General features: G+C 55.4%; 1 protein-coding gene across 2 annotated transcripts in view; it reads right to left on the bottom strand.

Annotated features, from left to right (window-relative positions):
- GRID1 (glutamate ionotropic receptor delta type subunit 1) overlaps positions 1-9442 on the bottom strand; it is a 699728-nt gene extending 690286 nt beyond the window's left edge. Inside the window, exons 1-2 of one of the 2 annotated variants that reach the window (XM_043596765.1) lie at positions 9231-9441; positions 6927-7082 (exon numbers count right to left, since the gene is read on the bottom strand). In XM_043596765.1, coding sequence (XP_043452700.1) covers positions 6927-7082; positions 9231-9309 — 235 coding nt within the window. In that variant the 5' untranslated portion in view covers positions 9310-9441. Of the gene's footprint in view, positions 1-6926; positions 7083-9230 lie in introns of both variants that reach the window. The other variant, XM_043596766.1, reaches the window with a different exon arrangement.
- Positions 9443-14903: the final 5461 nt, after the last annotated feature.

Here is a 14903-nt window from a genome sequence, read left to right on the forward strand (position 1 = left end):
ATTCAAGCTGAGTGACCATCATGAGCCAAACTCCACGCTGACCAATGCCGGACATGTAGAATGAGGAGATAAATTTTTGTTATGTAAAGCCACTGAAATGTTGATTGTTTGTTGCTACAGCTTAACTTAAGTCTTCCTAGCTGATACAACGGAACCATAGAAGAAAACCAGGGGGCAGGGACCTCAGTAGCCAAGTCTGAAAAAATTCATATCCAAGGATCGCACTGGGTTATCAATGGTTCAGGAATAGGCAATACAGACTAAATGTTTCAAGTTTTTAGCATTTTCTGGTAACGAAAAGGCAAAGTAAAGAGGGAATATGGCTGCTAGAGGGGACAAAGCTAGGGGATTTTTGACCTGGAAACTACAAGAATTTGGAAGGAGTCTATCTGCCCTTATAAGATACAGCTCCAGGTGCTAAGGGCCAGTCTTAGTTGTCCTCCACAAGAAATCTGGAGAAATGGCCCCATCAAGCTGCTCCAGACAGGATGGTTGTTAAACTCCTCCTGTCACCAAGAAAGGGACTAGCAGCAGCTCAGAGGCAGCCTGAGGACAAGTGTCTCACTAGACCCACGTACCCCTGGCCTACATGCCTGGCACTAATAACCATCTATTCACAAATTGCCAGTTAGGTCCAAACTCCCAAACTGGGGATAAGGATATGGCAACAGGGATACTAAAAGGAAGCCTCTAGAACCCAAACTATGAGGATGTGAGTGAGGCAGGTGTCCATAAACTGAAAGAGTGTGTGTGCATGTGTGTGCCTGCCTGTTTGCACACACAGGAGTGACCCTAGAATGAAGGAGAATTCTGGAGCCCCGTTACTCAGCTGAGGGAGGGATGGGGACCACTCCTTTACACAACCACAAGCTGGTGAGCAATCCAGAGAGGGGACTAGATGGTTCCCTGTCCCCAGGCCCCCTCCAGCGTGGAGCCATCACTGCCTGAAGCCACGGCCACAACCATCTTCCAGCCCAAAAGTCTTGCTGGCAGCAGGCCCTATGGGACCAGGAAGAGCTCCAAGCAGCAGCCAAGTAAGATGGACTCAGTTAAGGCCCCCCACCTTGGGCTCTAGGTGGGCATGGTGGATCACATGGGGGAGGAAGGAGGGTTTGAAGCACCTGCCCAGAGAGAAAAGGAGGTATGGGCCTGTGTGGTAGATGGGCCTTACAGTCTGGCTCTTCAAAAAGAAGATTCTCCTGGGACCTTCCTTAGGCACAAGCAGCTTCCAGGCCCAAGGAAGGAAGTCAGTGCATCACTGGAGAGCACAGGTGAGTCTATAGAGGCCTGCAGGCTTACTGCCACCTCCAGAGCAAGCTTGGTAGACATGGAAACACGGCCATAGGTCCCACGTGCCTCTAGCAGGTCTGGCTAAGACCAGAAGAGCCCCCTAGCAAGCAGGAGAGCAGTCAACCGTGCAGAAGAAAGGAAAGAGGGGACAACGTGCACTGGCTATGATGGGCACTGACAGGTGTGCCAACATGGCAGCAGGGCGATGGCCCACAAAGACCCCCACACCCTAATCCCCACAACTGTGACCACGTGAGGCTTCAGGTCAGAGAATTAAGGTTGCGGAGGGTTAATTAATCAGCCAACTATAAGACAGGGAAGTTGTCCTGGATTATCCTGGCCGGCCCAGTGAAATCACAGGGTCCTAGGGAGGGGAAGGCAGAAGAGTCAGAGGCCAACAGGAGATAGGAGGACAGAGGTGAGATCAGAGTCACTCTGTGAGAAGGACCCCACCCACCATTGCTGGCAGAAGACGGTGGAAGGGGTCCAAGAGCTCAGGAAGACAGGCAGCCTTTTGAAGCTGCAAAGGCAAAGAGACAGATACTCTCCTAGAGCCTCCAGAGGGAATCAGCATCTGGACTTCAGTCCAGTGAGACTTGTATCAGGCTTCTGACATACAGAATCGTAGATGATAAATTCCTGCTTTTGACCAACTAAATTTATGGCAAAATTTGTTTCAGCACCTGGGGAAAATTACTCCGGCCAAGTGGCTGGGAATGACGGTCACGGGCCTACACACATCTTTATGATATCATCAACATCACACTCAGAAAACCCCTGCTGGTATCTCCTGGGCAGGGACCCATAAAGCCCCTCCCAGAGACAAGTGGGTCGGCCAGAGGGTCTAGATGGATTTGCCCTCACTGGCCTTATCCTTCTGAAAGGAAGCCATGGAAGATGCCAGAGGCATCAAAGCTCAGGGCGGGAGACCTTCTAGCAGAACGTCTACATCCCAGCATGGCACACGGGAGGCAGGGTGACCATCTAGGAGAGACCAATATAAAATGAATGATGACCAAGGCCATCAGATAGGCACCAACATGCTCACTGTTTTACTTTCACTTTATTTCATTGTCTCATTGTTTTATTATGAACACCAAGCTATACTTGGGTAATTTTTACCTTGTCTTCCTAAAACACTTTTGTGCTTATTGGAACTAAAAGGAATATTGCCTCCCATACACATTCTTCTTTCCTTCCTCTTCCCTAAATTGCTATCTTTCCACTGTATGATAGATATGTCCACAGTATAACCAATAACTCAAATCTTTTACTTACAGTAAAAGATAATACTGTGAACAGAGAAGACTCCTGCTCAGCCAGTTCTTTTATGCATTTACTCATTTAGATGATATTCTCTTTGAGCAAGCACTTTAAAACAATATGAAATTTTTTTACTTGACAAATTAGTGTTTCTTCTAGTATCCAGAAGACAAATTTTCACTTACTATGAAGATGGGCTTTGCCAACTGAATCTCAGGCACAACATTATAAAGATTTAAATGTCATTTCGGTGTTACCATTTGCTAACTTTAAATCCTCATCAAACGCATATTTTATTAAATGCGACCCATTCTTTTACATCAACTGACCAGGTGTCTTGAAAGGTAGTTTGTCAGGAGCTTGTACAAAACCAGCCTGAAGAAATCGTAGGTATAAATCTTAGTACCAACAAATCAAAGCAGAGTTTCTTGTTCTCTTCAGTGATACTTAAGCATACCTTAGCATATAAACGACTTCATTTTTAAAAAAATTGATTGTCTTGAATATTGAAAAATATATGCAGCCGCTAAGCAGTGTTTACATGTATGTTGTAGCAATTTCAGAAAGAGCCAATAAGATGTTACATGGAAGAAGAAAAAAAAACAGGGTATCCAGCTGAACAGAACAGAATGGGAGCTCTCGCTCAGCACTTAACAAAATACAGTGAGTGAAAAAAGACTGGAAGGAACTGGTAGGATTCTGAACGATTCTGTTCTGCCTCGTGAGGCTTTCCTGTCCCTTTCATGTTTTATATAATGAACATGCATGGCATTTTCCTTTTCTACATTTTTTAATTGATTCATGCTCACTGTAGCGATGCATTTCTTTTATAATCAGGGGGGAAAAAGTTTAGCAAAATGCTGAAAATGGAAAGGTCAGTGAGAGTGTGCTCTCAAGGAATTCACCAGCTTGAGAAACGATGTGGCTGAAAATATCAACAGCCTCAAGAGAAAGTGAGATGGATTCACAGCTGGGTCAGGGGACAGAGAGGGAATTCGTATTTACTGAACGCCTACCACAGGCCTTCTGCAGACAATTTATACATGTCTTGTCTCATTTCATCTGCATGATAATCCCATGAGCCAGGTAGTATGGTTGGTTCCTTTTAACGGATATGGGAACAGAAGCTCGGAGCAAGGCTAGGACATCTCCATCTTGCACATGAGGTAAGACAAATTTGAACCCGGTTTCTTGGGCTGTAGCAACCAAGCTCTCTTATCCTTGCATGGCGCTGCCTCGAAGGCAAAGTGGGGACAGGATCACCTCAATCCCAAATGTACTGGGGGTCCACTGGGATCTTGTCCAGCCCATGATGGAAACTGAACCCCGGTGTGCCTCTGCCCTCGGTCCATGGCCACTCTCCACCAAGAAGTCCTTTCCTTTCCCACCCAAATTATATCTACCACCCACGGCCTGCTGCAATGATCATCCAGGCCCAGGAAAGAGAGAAGATATCCACCAAGCAGGACCACACCACAGGATGGACAGCAGCCCAGAGCACAGAAGAAAGGACATGCAGAGAGTTGAGTGCCTGCCCAGCTGAGCCCCAGGCTAGGGACAAGGAGCCTCTGAGCACTGCTCTGCACTCCCTGAGGCCCTTGAGGGGCTGGCTCTTCCTATCCCTTGTCAACATCCAAGGTCTGTGCAAGGTCATGGGATAACAATGTGGACTTCTGCCCACATGGCTCATCAGTTGAAAGCACATACCAGCTTTAACCAGCACACACTCTCTGGGCAGCAGGCATCCCAGTAGCACCTGGTCAGTATGCTTCTACCCGGATGTCATCAGACATCCCTCAGTCACGAGGATCCAACTCCCTCCTTCTGGACAGGTACACACGCTCCCCCTCACACCCTCTGAGATTGTCAGCCTGTATCCCTGGAGCCTGAGACATTCTTCCAATCATAAAAATACAGAAACTGAGATCCAGAAAAGCAAGACCCTGGGTCTCCAGGACAAAGGTGCCCTGGGGCTTGAAGGTTGAATGGCCCACAGGTATGTTTTGTTTGGCTTATTGTTTAAATGGTTTGATTCGTTAACAACAGTTAGAAATCAGATTTTATAATTAAAGTCCAGATTTGGGGCTCCCCTTACAAAAAAAAATTGGCACATCTACTATACTAGGATTTTCATTCCCAAATGGCAAAATCGGCTAAGGCTGTATAACAGCTGCTCCTTTTAACAGAGATGACCTCTCCAGACTGCACGCTACAGGCCCTGCAGGGTCCAGCTGCCTGGTTCACCTATGTGTGTCACCTGCCTAAGACTGTAACCCTAGGCAAGAGCATCATCTTCATTCCCTGGAGACCTGCTGTTGGAGGGAGGGGGGATGGGCATCATTCAGGAGCAAAATGAATGAACATGGAATACTCCAAATAGCAGAGGGGAAGTCAAAAGAAGCAAAATATGTTAACAGAGAATGTGGAACAGCCAAAGCAGCATGTGGAACACAGGCAGGATCACCACCACACTGTGAGCCCCTGGGTGCAAGAAATGCATATGTCCACCTGTGTCCTCAGCTCCCAAGCACAGAGAATGACTGTCCACAGAGACAAATGTGTAGAAACAGTGTCAAGGGAGCAAGAAGCACTGTACAAATCATGGCATGTGACTGGATAAGTCCGTGTCACCCCGGATCCCCACCCCAGTTAGGGTCATTCCTGGCTAAGGAGGCCCCACCCTCCCTGGCTGGAGCTCACACCAGACACTTGCAAGGAGGTGTAAGGAGATCACACAGAAAGGAAGTCCAGGGGTGGGCCATGTGAGGGCAGGGGCTGTGGTAGGCCACACAGACACCAAAGGATGGGGATTCCCCCTTCTGTACCTCAGTGGACATCAGACAATAGACATCTGCCAAGGCTGGAAGCAGCAGTCCCCACGATAGGCAACGCCAGCTTCACCCCACTCGCCACCACTCCAAAAACACACTCAAAACTCCAGGCCTATACACCCACTTTAAGGCATCCTTGGGCCTTCAGGACTCACAGTTGAGCCTTCCCCTTCTCTGCTGCACCCAAGAATAGGAGACTCCCAAAGACCTCCTTCTAGCACAAAGTTCTCTCCAGCACCAGCTCTGACCTTCTGGACACAGATCAGAGGCTTCACTGAATCACCCTACCTGTGCAGGTACCCAGGAGCCCAGCAGCCAACATATAACCCAAGGCAGCAGAAGGGCTCTGGGCCCAGCCACTGGAGGGATGGGCTGGGGGGGGGGGGGGGGGGGGGTTCAGGAGCTGGCCTGGAACACTCAACCAGCCCACCTCTTACCTATACCAGCTGTCCTGTCAGTCCCTCCTGGGAGGAATCCCTGCATCCTGTGCCACAGCTGTGTCCCCTATCCTCACACTCCAGGGCAAGGGCCTCAGAGTCAACCCATGGATACGGAGAGCAAGCCAGAGAATAGAAAAAGGTACCTAGGCTAGGCAGATGCCAGAGGTGGAAGGAGCCCTAGGCCCTGATCAGGAAGGTGGCTAGTGACATGGAGGAGGAACGGGGCTCCAGAGCCCAGCCCTGAACCAGGTGAGAAGGAAAGGAAAGAGAGAGGAGGGGGAAACAGAGGGTGCCGCCGTTGAGAACGCCCCCGCCACGCACCCGTTAACCCCCTGCTGGCGGGTCCAAACCGAAGCAGTGGCTGCAGGCCACGGCGGCCGCACAGGCAAGGGCTAGGATTCCCTCCCCGCAACCCGCCGGCCCAACTCTGCTTCGTTTCTGGTCAAACAGCGCCCACCTCCGGCCCAGGCGACGGCGCCTCCGCCCGCGGCAGGGACAGCGAGAGAGAAACCGGCTCCTCCAAACCCGGAGGAGAAGCACGGCACAGACAACGCCGGCCGAGGCACTCAGTGGGCGCAGGGCACAACATGCCGTACGTAACAGATTGCGCTGCGTAGAGGGGAGTCGGCGGGCTCCGGCGCCAGGCGCTCCTTGCTTCCAGACGCGGAAGACCCCTGCCCATGGAGGTCAGGGGCGGTGCACCGACACAGGTACCCGGCACGCAGACACGCCCACCCACAAACACTCAAGAAACAAAGACGGCCCTGAGCTACATACGCCTGCGCCGCCAGCGCTCGGCGCACACACGCGCGCACCCAGCTGTAAAAGAACCGCACAATCCCGCAACACGCCCGGCAAAGAGCCCAGCTCGCTGTGCTCACAAGCTCCCGGCTCCAGCTCGCCGGCGCAGAGCACTCCTCGCGCCACCGTTTGGTGGTGGGCTGGCGAGGGCGTGCGCAACGTGCTTGGCACCGCGCGTCTGCCCAGGTGCACAGGGGGCTTTGGGCGGCCAAGCCCGTCCCAACCCCGCGGGTCTCCGCTGCTGCGCCGCCTGGCAGGCCGCGGCCCTGTTTAGTTAGCCCTGGGCGCCGCGGCCACTCACCTTCCTGAACGGCCTGGAACGGGTTGTTGGCCTCGATGACCTTGATGGAGTAGGTGATCTTCTCGCTCTGCAGGATGTCATCGTTGAGGCTGAGGTCTGATACGGCCAGCTGGAACACCCTGTCGTCCTTGGCCGCGTTCTCCTCGAAGATGGCACCTAGAGGAGAGGAGGGGTCAAGACCCGGCCTAGAGAGGAGCTCTCCCTCCCCACCCCACCCCCACCCTAGCCTTGGCCCTCGGGTCATGATGCTCGCAGGTCGGCTGGTTGCCTGGTGAGGAGTTTCTCGGACTGGGGTTTCAGCTAGACAGGACAGTTTAAGGCTCTCCTCGTCAACCAGCACGGGAAGACGTCCCCCACACACTGAGTACATGTGCACACAGTTGACACGAGTTACACATTGCATATGCTGCCACCAGGTCACACATGTGTCTCACAACCAAGCCACCTCGTGTCCCAACCATGCCCCACGGACTGAGGCAAGCTGGAGTAGCCTCAGGCAGCACCTAAATGCCTTGATATGGCCCCTTGAATCCCATCGCGGGAGCCAGGAATTTCCCCTGCAGGGCAACGTCCCAGACTCCAGTCCCAAAATGGAATGATGACTTCCTTCTGCCCTGAGATCCCCCTTTGAGTGAAGCTGAGTAAGCAGGTCAACATTGAGTTTGCTGCACCTGGGGGCTTCTTTACGCAGGGGCCTGGATGATCAGCAGGTCAGTCCCATCCTGGTTCCACTTAAGGCTACCCAGCCTGGCTCCCTGGGCTCCACCCCTCCTTGCTTATTCCTGCGTGTATGTGGAAGGAGAGGGGACTGTACCCTAGACCCCTTCCCTTCAGACCCAGTAGAGCTGAGGCCCTCATAAGGTACTGCTCTTGAAAGGGCCTTCTAGAACCGCGAACATCTCCAGGGCAGCCTCGGGCTGGCCCTTTGCGCGCTTAGCACCGCCTTGGCGGACTCTGCGCTTCCAGCGGAGATCGGTCCGATTCGCCAGAGCTTGGCCCTGCAGCCTGGGCAACTCTGGAGTCTCCCCAGCCTCGCCAGGCCCCGAGGGTCCCCACGGTCCCAGGACTGGGCCCTATGATCCCGGGAGCTGGGGACTGGGCGGGAGGAGGGAGGCCCGGGTTCCACGTTACACCCAGAGCCGCAATGCTGACCGCGAGACCCGAGGCCCCCCTCCCCCCGGGCGGGAAGCAGGTTTGGCGCCGGGCCCCTGCGGGGGGCGTTGCAGCTCACCCAGCCGAGGCCTACTCCCTCACCACTCCTCCCCACCCCCCACCCCACGCCCTGCCCGTCCCATCATCCCTGCCTTCTCACACCTCCCAACCCCCAGTTTCTCTGTGCTCGCTGGTCTTTCCCAACTTCCGGAAAGGCGACTGCAGAGGGGCTCCCCCAAAGCAACCGCTCTCAGCCCCCCAACCTGGCCCAACTTCCTGGGATTCCTCCCCTGTCGCCACCAACTCCCACACACTCCCCTTCCACGCGCCCCCTCCTCTTCTCCTCTAGCTCATCTCTCCTGGTTCTATCCCTCCATCCATCTCTTCCCGCTCAGCGCACACACACACTCCTCCCCACCCCCAGCCGCCCACGCTTCTTCCCCCGGCTCCCACCACCTGGACCGTCTGCCGGCCCCCAAGACTTGGACCACGGGAAACTCTGGAACTGTCCAGGATTGGGCTGCAGTCGCCACAACCAGAAACACAAACACCCACACATATACTGCGAGATACACAGACACACACCGGGGAAACAGGCAGACACTGTGTCCACTCTAACAGGCTGACAGTCGTGCACGCACCAACGCTGGTTCAGATGGACCCACACATCCCAACGCCCTCTCGCAGTGACACCAACACGGTGCCAGGCGCACACACAGCGATACACGCTGACAACACCCACCCACCCACATTCACACACGGTTCCGGTCGGGGCCTCTTTGATCCTGCCCTGCCAACTTGGCGAGACCCGGGGCCGTGCCCGCCCCCTGCCCCCCGCTGCTCGGAGCCCGCCGACGGCCCAGCCATGGGCGCGGGTCCGGACGCGCGTCCAGCCTCGGGCTCCCCGCAGCCGCGGCCCTAAGTGTCGGCAGAGGCCGCAGGGATTGGAGCCCCGGGGAGCGGCGAAGAGCCCGCGGGAGCGCGGCGCGGCCCATACACAGCTCCTCCGCGGGGCGGCGCGGCGCGGCCCTTCGGGGGAGCACCGCCCGCCGAGCCCCTCGGCCCGGGGAACCGCCAAGTTTGGACGCCGCGCACCCCCCACGCCGCTGGGGCCCCCGCCCAGCCTCGGCCCCAGCTGCCCGCCGCGCTCACCGATGTGGATGATGGAGTCGGCCCGCACCGACACGCACTGGCATATCCAGGGGAGAAGCCACAGCGTCAGCGCTTCCATGTCCCCCGGGCGCGCGGCTCATCCGCCCGGGCCCGGGGCGAGGCCGAGGGCAGCGCGGAGCGGGGAGGCGCCGGTCCGGGTGCAGTCCCGGGCCGCTCCCCGGGAGAGCCGAGCCCGCCCGTGCGTCTTCTCCCGCGCGCCCGCCCCTGCGCCCTGCGCCCGCCCCAGCCCAGCCCAGCCCAGCCCAGCGCGGTCGGGCTCCGGCTCCCGCTCCCGCTCTGGTGGCGGCTGCGGCGGCGCTGGCAGCCCGAGCCGAGGCCGGCGAGGCGGGGGCGGCCCGCGGCGGCGGCGGCGGCGCTTCCCGCGGCTCGGGCGGCTTCGGAGGCGGCGGAGGCGGCGGCCGGGCCGGCGCGGCGGCTCCGGGCTCGCTGTGTGTCTGAGCCCCGGCGAGGAGCGAACTGCGGAGGACGCCCCCTCCCCTCCCCCTCCCCTTCGGCTCCGCTCCCCCTCCCCTCCCTGCCCGCCTCCCTCCCCTCCGCCCTCCTCTCGGCCACGTGACTGCGGAGCCTCAGCCTCGCCGCGCGGCGCTCGCCCGCTCGCGGCTCGGAGGGGGCGCCCGGTGCTCCGCGCTCCTCGTCCGGGGGACACTCGGGGGCCGGCATGGCTGCAGGGACCGGCCGAGTCCGCGGCGCGCAGACACTTGGCGGCCCTGGGTCTTATGCCCACCGTTCGCTGGGGGCAGGAGGATGGAGAAGGGTCGGCCACAGCCTGCCCTCGGGGGATCCCGGAGCGCCCGCGACCTCAGCCTCCGAGCGTCTCGGGCCATGCCCCCCGCCCCGGACAGAGAGCCCTAGCGGAGCAGCACCAGGGGTAGCGGAGAGAGAGACGGGGCGGGTCTCTGAGGCAGGCTCCGGGATGCAAGGGGAGCCAAAGGGGACCCGACGCGGCCGAGCGTCGCGGAGCAGAGCCAGAGCCGAGGCTCGCACCCTAGCTAGCGGCGCAGACCTCGGTGGGAGCCCATCCCCCGCCCCGCGGGCCCGGCGCTCAGCCGCGAGTCAGGCAGAAGGCTCGGACTCTGAAGCCTAATTCATGGCCGGAAACCGGCGCAGCCGTGACCGCGGCGCCTGGACGTGAGGAGCCTTCCAAGCGGCCGGCGTACTCAGACTCCCCACTCTGCACGGAGCCTTCACGCGCGAGCCCGGGCTGAGAGCCCGCTCCTGGCGGCCCGCGCCGAACCAGCTCTCTCTGCCGCCTGGTGAATGCCTCCCGCGGGCCACCACCAGATGCAGGGTTAACCAGTCTGGGCTCAAAAGCCTGGGAGGAGGTGGCAAGCCTGATGCGCAGCTCCCCCACCCCCAAGTCCCAGACTGGGCTCCACGTGGCACACCCAAGATTTCGCGGAGACAGCTGAGACTTCCTGGACCCCAATTCAGCCGAAGCTCGGTCTGGGCGCGCCTGGCAGAGCCTAGTGTAAGAGGCCGCTGGAGAAAACCCAGGAGCGCCCCTTGGCCCTGTAGTCGGTCAGCCAGAAGGTACCTGCCATGCCTTGCGCTGGAAGCAAGGGACCTGGAGAGGCTTAACAACAGACCTTGCCTGGAACTCCCCGTGCAGTAGGAGAGGCGGACACCTAAACAGATCATTAAAAGATGTCACGAGGACCTTGAATGAGCCATGTATACACGTGGCCAAGCATGCGAAGAAGAGCCAGGGATGGCTTCCTGGAAGAGGTGACAGTTCTAAAAGCTGAGTGGAGGTTACCAAGGGAGAAGGAAGAGAGGCCTCCAGGCATTGAACACTGGTTATCCAGCCAAGGCAGGAAGATAAAGAAGTGCGTGTGTGTGTGTGTGTGTGTGCGCGCGCGCGCGCGCGCGCACGCGCATGGGTGTGTGTCTCTCAAGCTGCCAACCACGGAGGAGTCATTGACAAATGTTACTTTGGAAAGGTGGGGGAGGTGGCTGTGCAGAGAGGGCCAAGTACAAGCTTGGAGAGCAATGAGGCAGCCCTTGCAGTGGCTGCTGGGGCTGACTCAGCCTGGTGGGGGCAGCCTGGTGGAGAGTAAAAGCTGGGTTAGAGAAATAGCAAGGAACCACACCAGCAGGCAAACAGCTTCCAGGATGAGGGGCCAATGGGCAAGAAGAGAGGAATGACCAGACCTGAAGGCGGTTGGGCTTGGGGGCTGGGTGTGGTGCCCACACAAATGCACTTCCTCAAGAAACCTATCTTTGGGGCCTTAAGTTATAAAGTATGCCCCACCCAGCCTCTCCAAACCCCCACTCACCCATGCCTCCATTCTTATTCTCTCAAAATTCCACCATTTGCTGGCCAAAAAGTTATAGAAAGTAGAGAAATAAAGGATGGACTTTATTATATAACAATTTGGTTCCTATGAGACTGTCCACCTTGAAAAGATAGTGGGTGTGGTCGTCCGGTAGGTGCTCAAACCTGAGGTCAAGAGTCACAGGGTCAGAAATCCCCAAACTCAACTTGTTTGGGCCTCTGCAGTGTGTTAGTAAAGTATGTGATACTTCCAACACAGTTAGAAGTTTCCTTGATGTATGTAGTAGCACTAAGTAGAGGTAGCATGATTGTAGCAGGACAATCCTCAAGACCTCCCTTCTAAATATTAAGAAAGCAACCTATCAATACACACAGTTTTGAGGAGACTTCTGTCAGTTTCTAGTTTGGATGATGAGGTCCCTCTGTTTGGGGCCATGAGGGTTGTGACTCGGGTTGGAACCCCCTGGGAAGCTGTTGGCCTGGGGCAACCTCCCCTCCTGTCCTAGGTAGCCTCTCCTCCTCTACCTTCCACAGAGTGGGGTCCTCCACCATCCCCAGATGCTCATCTCCTAGTGCTCATACTCCTACCACTCCCCAGCCGGGCTGACTTTCCCTGCCAGGCTGGAATGGCCTGGGTTCCACTTGCCTGGCCACAAGGGGAAGTCTGCACAGGTCACATTTCTCCTGGAGCTGGGAGGCAGGCCCAAGGGTCACTCCTCCCTATGCACACCCACCTCTAGGCAAGACTGTTAATCCTCTCTGCCACCTGAGGTTGGGACTGCCAGCTTTCAAGGACATTGGCTATTATTGGGGGCTTTATCAGGCTCATCAAACCCTTAATTACTTATTGATCCCAGCCAGTATAGTCCCTTTAAGCCCTAATAACCCCCTGAGACCACAAAGCTGCCTCCCCAAAACCAGGCTCTTGGTGAAGCGGTTCTACCTGAAGAGCAAGACCACCCCCACTGTAATAACTTGGCTGAAGAAGATAGATTAGCAAACTCTGGGTCATATATTACCTACCCATTGCACAGAAGGGAAAACCGAAGCTCAGATAAAGGAGTGACTTACCCGACGCATCAGGTCAGTTGCTGGCAGACCCAGGACTCAGTCTTCTTGATTTGCTCCTAACTACACAAAGATGTATTCACAGAAATTAAAAGTGAGTCAGTAAATCCTTCTTTTGCACAGAGTTCAGCCAATACAGGTGATTACTTTTACTAAGAGATATTCAGTTATACTGATTGTAACTACATTATTTAGCATATACCACAGGTGGGCATTGTGCCCAGTACACTACATCTTACCTGTGAGGTGGCGCTCCCATTTTGCATACAAAGAAATAAAGAAGGCCGTAAAAAGATCGATTGCCCCTCAGGAATCTCAAGTGGAAGGCTGCTAGAAGCCAGTAGTTTACTGCTGAAGTTACAGACAAACCTCAAGGCAAAGTGAGAGGCCATGGTGGTTGGCTAGGAAGCCATGATCATTGTAACTTAAAGCTTTGTCATTCCAGAAATGCACACCTCTCCTTTCTCAACCCAGCCAATAACTGTGCTACGGAAAGGCCAGTTGGAATCCTGTCTGCCCAACCCCTGCAGAGGTGCCCCTCCCCAATCATGTTTCCTCCCAGAGACCCCCCAAATGAGATATGATACTGTACCCTGAAAAACTGCCTTCCTCTTCCCTCCCCAGCATAGAGCCCACCCGGAACTTCTAAGACAATTCAGCCCAGGCCCTACGTGAAGGTTGCTGCTGGCAAGAAAGACCAAAGCCCAGCCTGGGGGGATTCTCTGCAGGCTCTGACAGAGAAGACACGGTCTCCCAAGTACACTAGGAGGAGGCCAACCCAAGTCCTGAGGTCATCTCCCTAAGGTGGGGTCCACCAGCAACTTAGAAAGAGCCAGGCTTGGAGCCCTGCAGCCTGAGTTCCAGGCTGGGCCCGTGGGCTCCAGAAAACCCACCCTCTGCCAGGATTCTGAGCTCAGAAAACTTCACTGCCACTTGCCCCTTTTAATCCACTGGGTTTTTCTTTAAAACAAAAACAAAAACAAAACAAAACAAAACAAAAAAACAAAAAGCTGTATTTATCGCTTATTCCCCCTTTGGCTCTCCAGTTCTATGTAAATGGCCCACCTCCACTTTGTCTTCCTTACCCTTTCTTGCCAACCTCTTTCATCTCACTTTCACGGTTTCTCAGCTTATATTTATTTTATTTGATCTTCTTTTATATTACCATATTTTTTTATTTTCTTTTACTCTTGGTTAGCCTCATGGGCTTTTACTTTCAATTTCCCAAGCCAGCAATCTTTTGCATCGCTCGTTCTACTATTTGAGCCTTCTATTCATTTGGTTTTCCTGAGGTTGGGGATGGGGGAGTGGAGTCACCAGGGCAGGACCCACTGGTATGCCCCATTCTCTGCCCACACTCAGGTGCTGCACCTTCTCCAGGTACCCTCTCCACCGCACTGCCAGTGGCACAGTATGGCACCCATGGCTGGCAGCCCAGGTAGAGGAGGACTTCTGCTTGCTGGAACCATTCCCAGTGAGGAGGAAGAAAACTGTACAGTAGTGTGTCCTCCCTAGATAGAGCACCTTATTTTTGCAGGGTAGAGACCCCCTCTTTATCCTCATTATATGGTCAGGAAACTAGGGCCCAGGACAGGGCTCTCAGTCTGCTTAAAACCAAGGTAGTCTAAACAGTTCCCTGCATAAAAAGTTACTTCCTTCGAAAAAACAAGCTGGACCACAGACGTCTGGCCCCTGGACCCATGCTCTCTAGGCAGGGTGGGTGGTAGAACCAAATACCAGCTCAGGCCCATCTGGGGCTCTCATACTGACTTCCAGGTTCCCCTTGGCCTCCTGAGAGTCCAGCAAGGTCCATCCTTTCTATAGGCTCCTCTGAAGATCAGACAAGGCAGGCCAAAGAGCACAAAAGCATTACCGCATGCCAAGGGAGAGAGGAAAGAAGGAAGGAAGGCTCCCAGGAGGGATCCCTGTGGCCTGTCATTCTTAGTCCCAGGCCTCCTGGGGCAGTCTGAGTCCCAACCTCCTCCAAAGCAGTGATCCTCCAGGTGTGTGTTCCCCAGCCTGGATCTGGAAGGTCTTCAGAGGAGGCTCAGGGCCTTTGGGGCTCTAGACCCACCCCACTTCCTATGTCTTGCACGTGGGTATTCTGGGTCCATTGCTTGTGAGGAAAGCGTTCCACAGATGAGAGTCTGAAGTGTAAAAATCACAGCCCCAGTGAGTCTCTCCCTAAGCACAAAACCCCTCCCGTGTTGCCTGTTGGAGTCCCTGCTTCCCAGTTACACGGCCTGGGGAGGCTTTTCCCTCTTTCCCCAGCCCCTGAGCCTTAGCTTTTTTGCATTCGGAGGAGCTCC

Source organism: Prionailurus bengalensis, chromosome D2 (assembly GCF_016509475.1).
Source record: "Prionailurus bengalensis isolate Pbe53 chromosome D2, Fcat_Pben_1.1_paternal_pri, whole genome shotgun sequence".
Taxonomy (NCBI): Eukaryota; Metazoa; Chordata; class Mammalia; order Carnivora; family Felidae; genus Prionailurus; species Prionailurus bengalensis.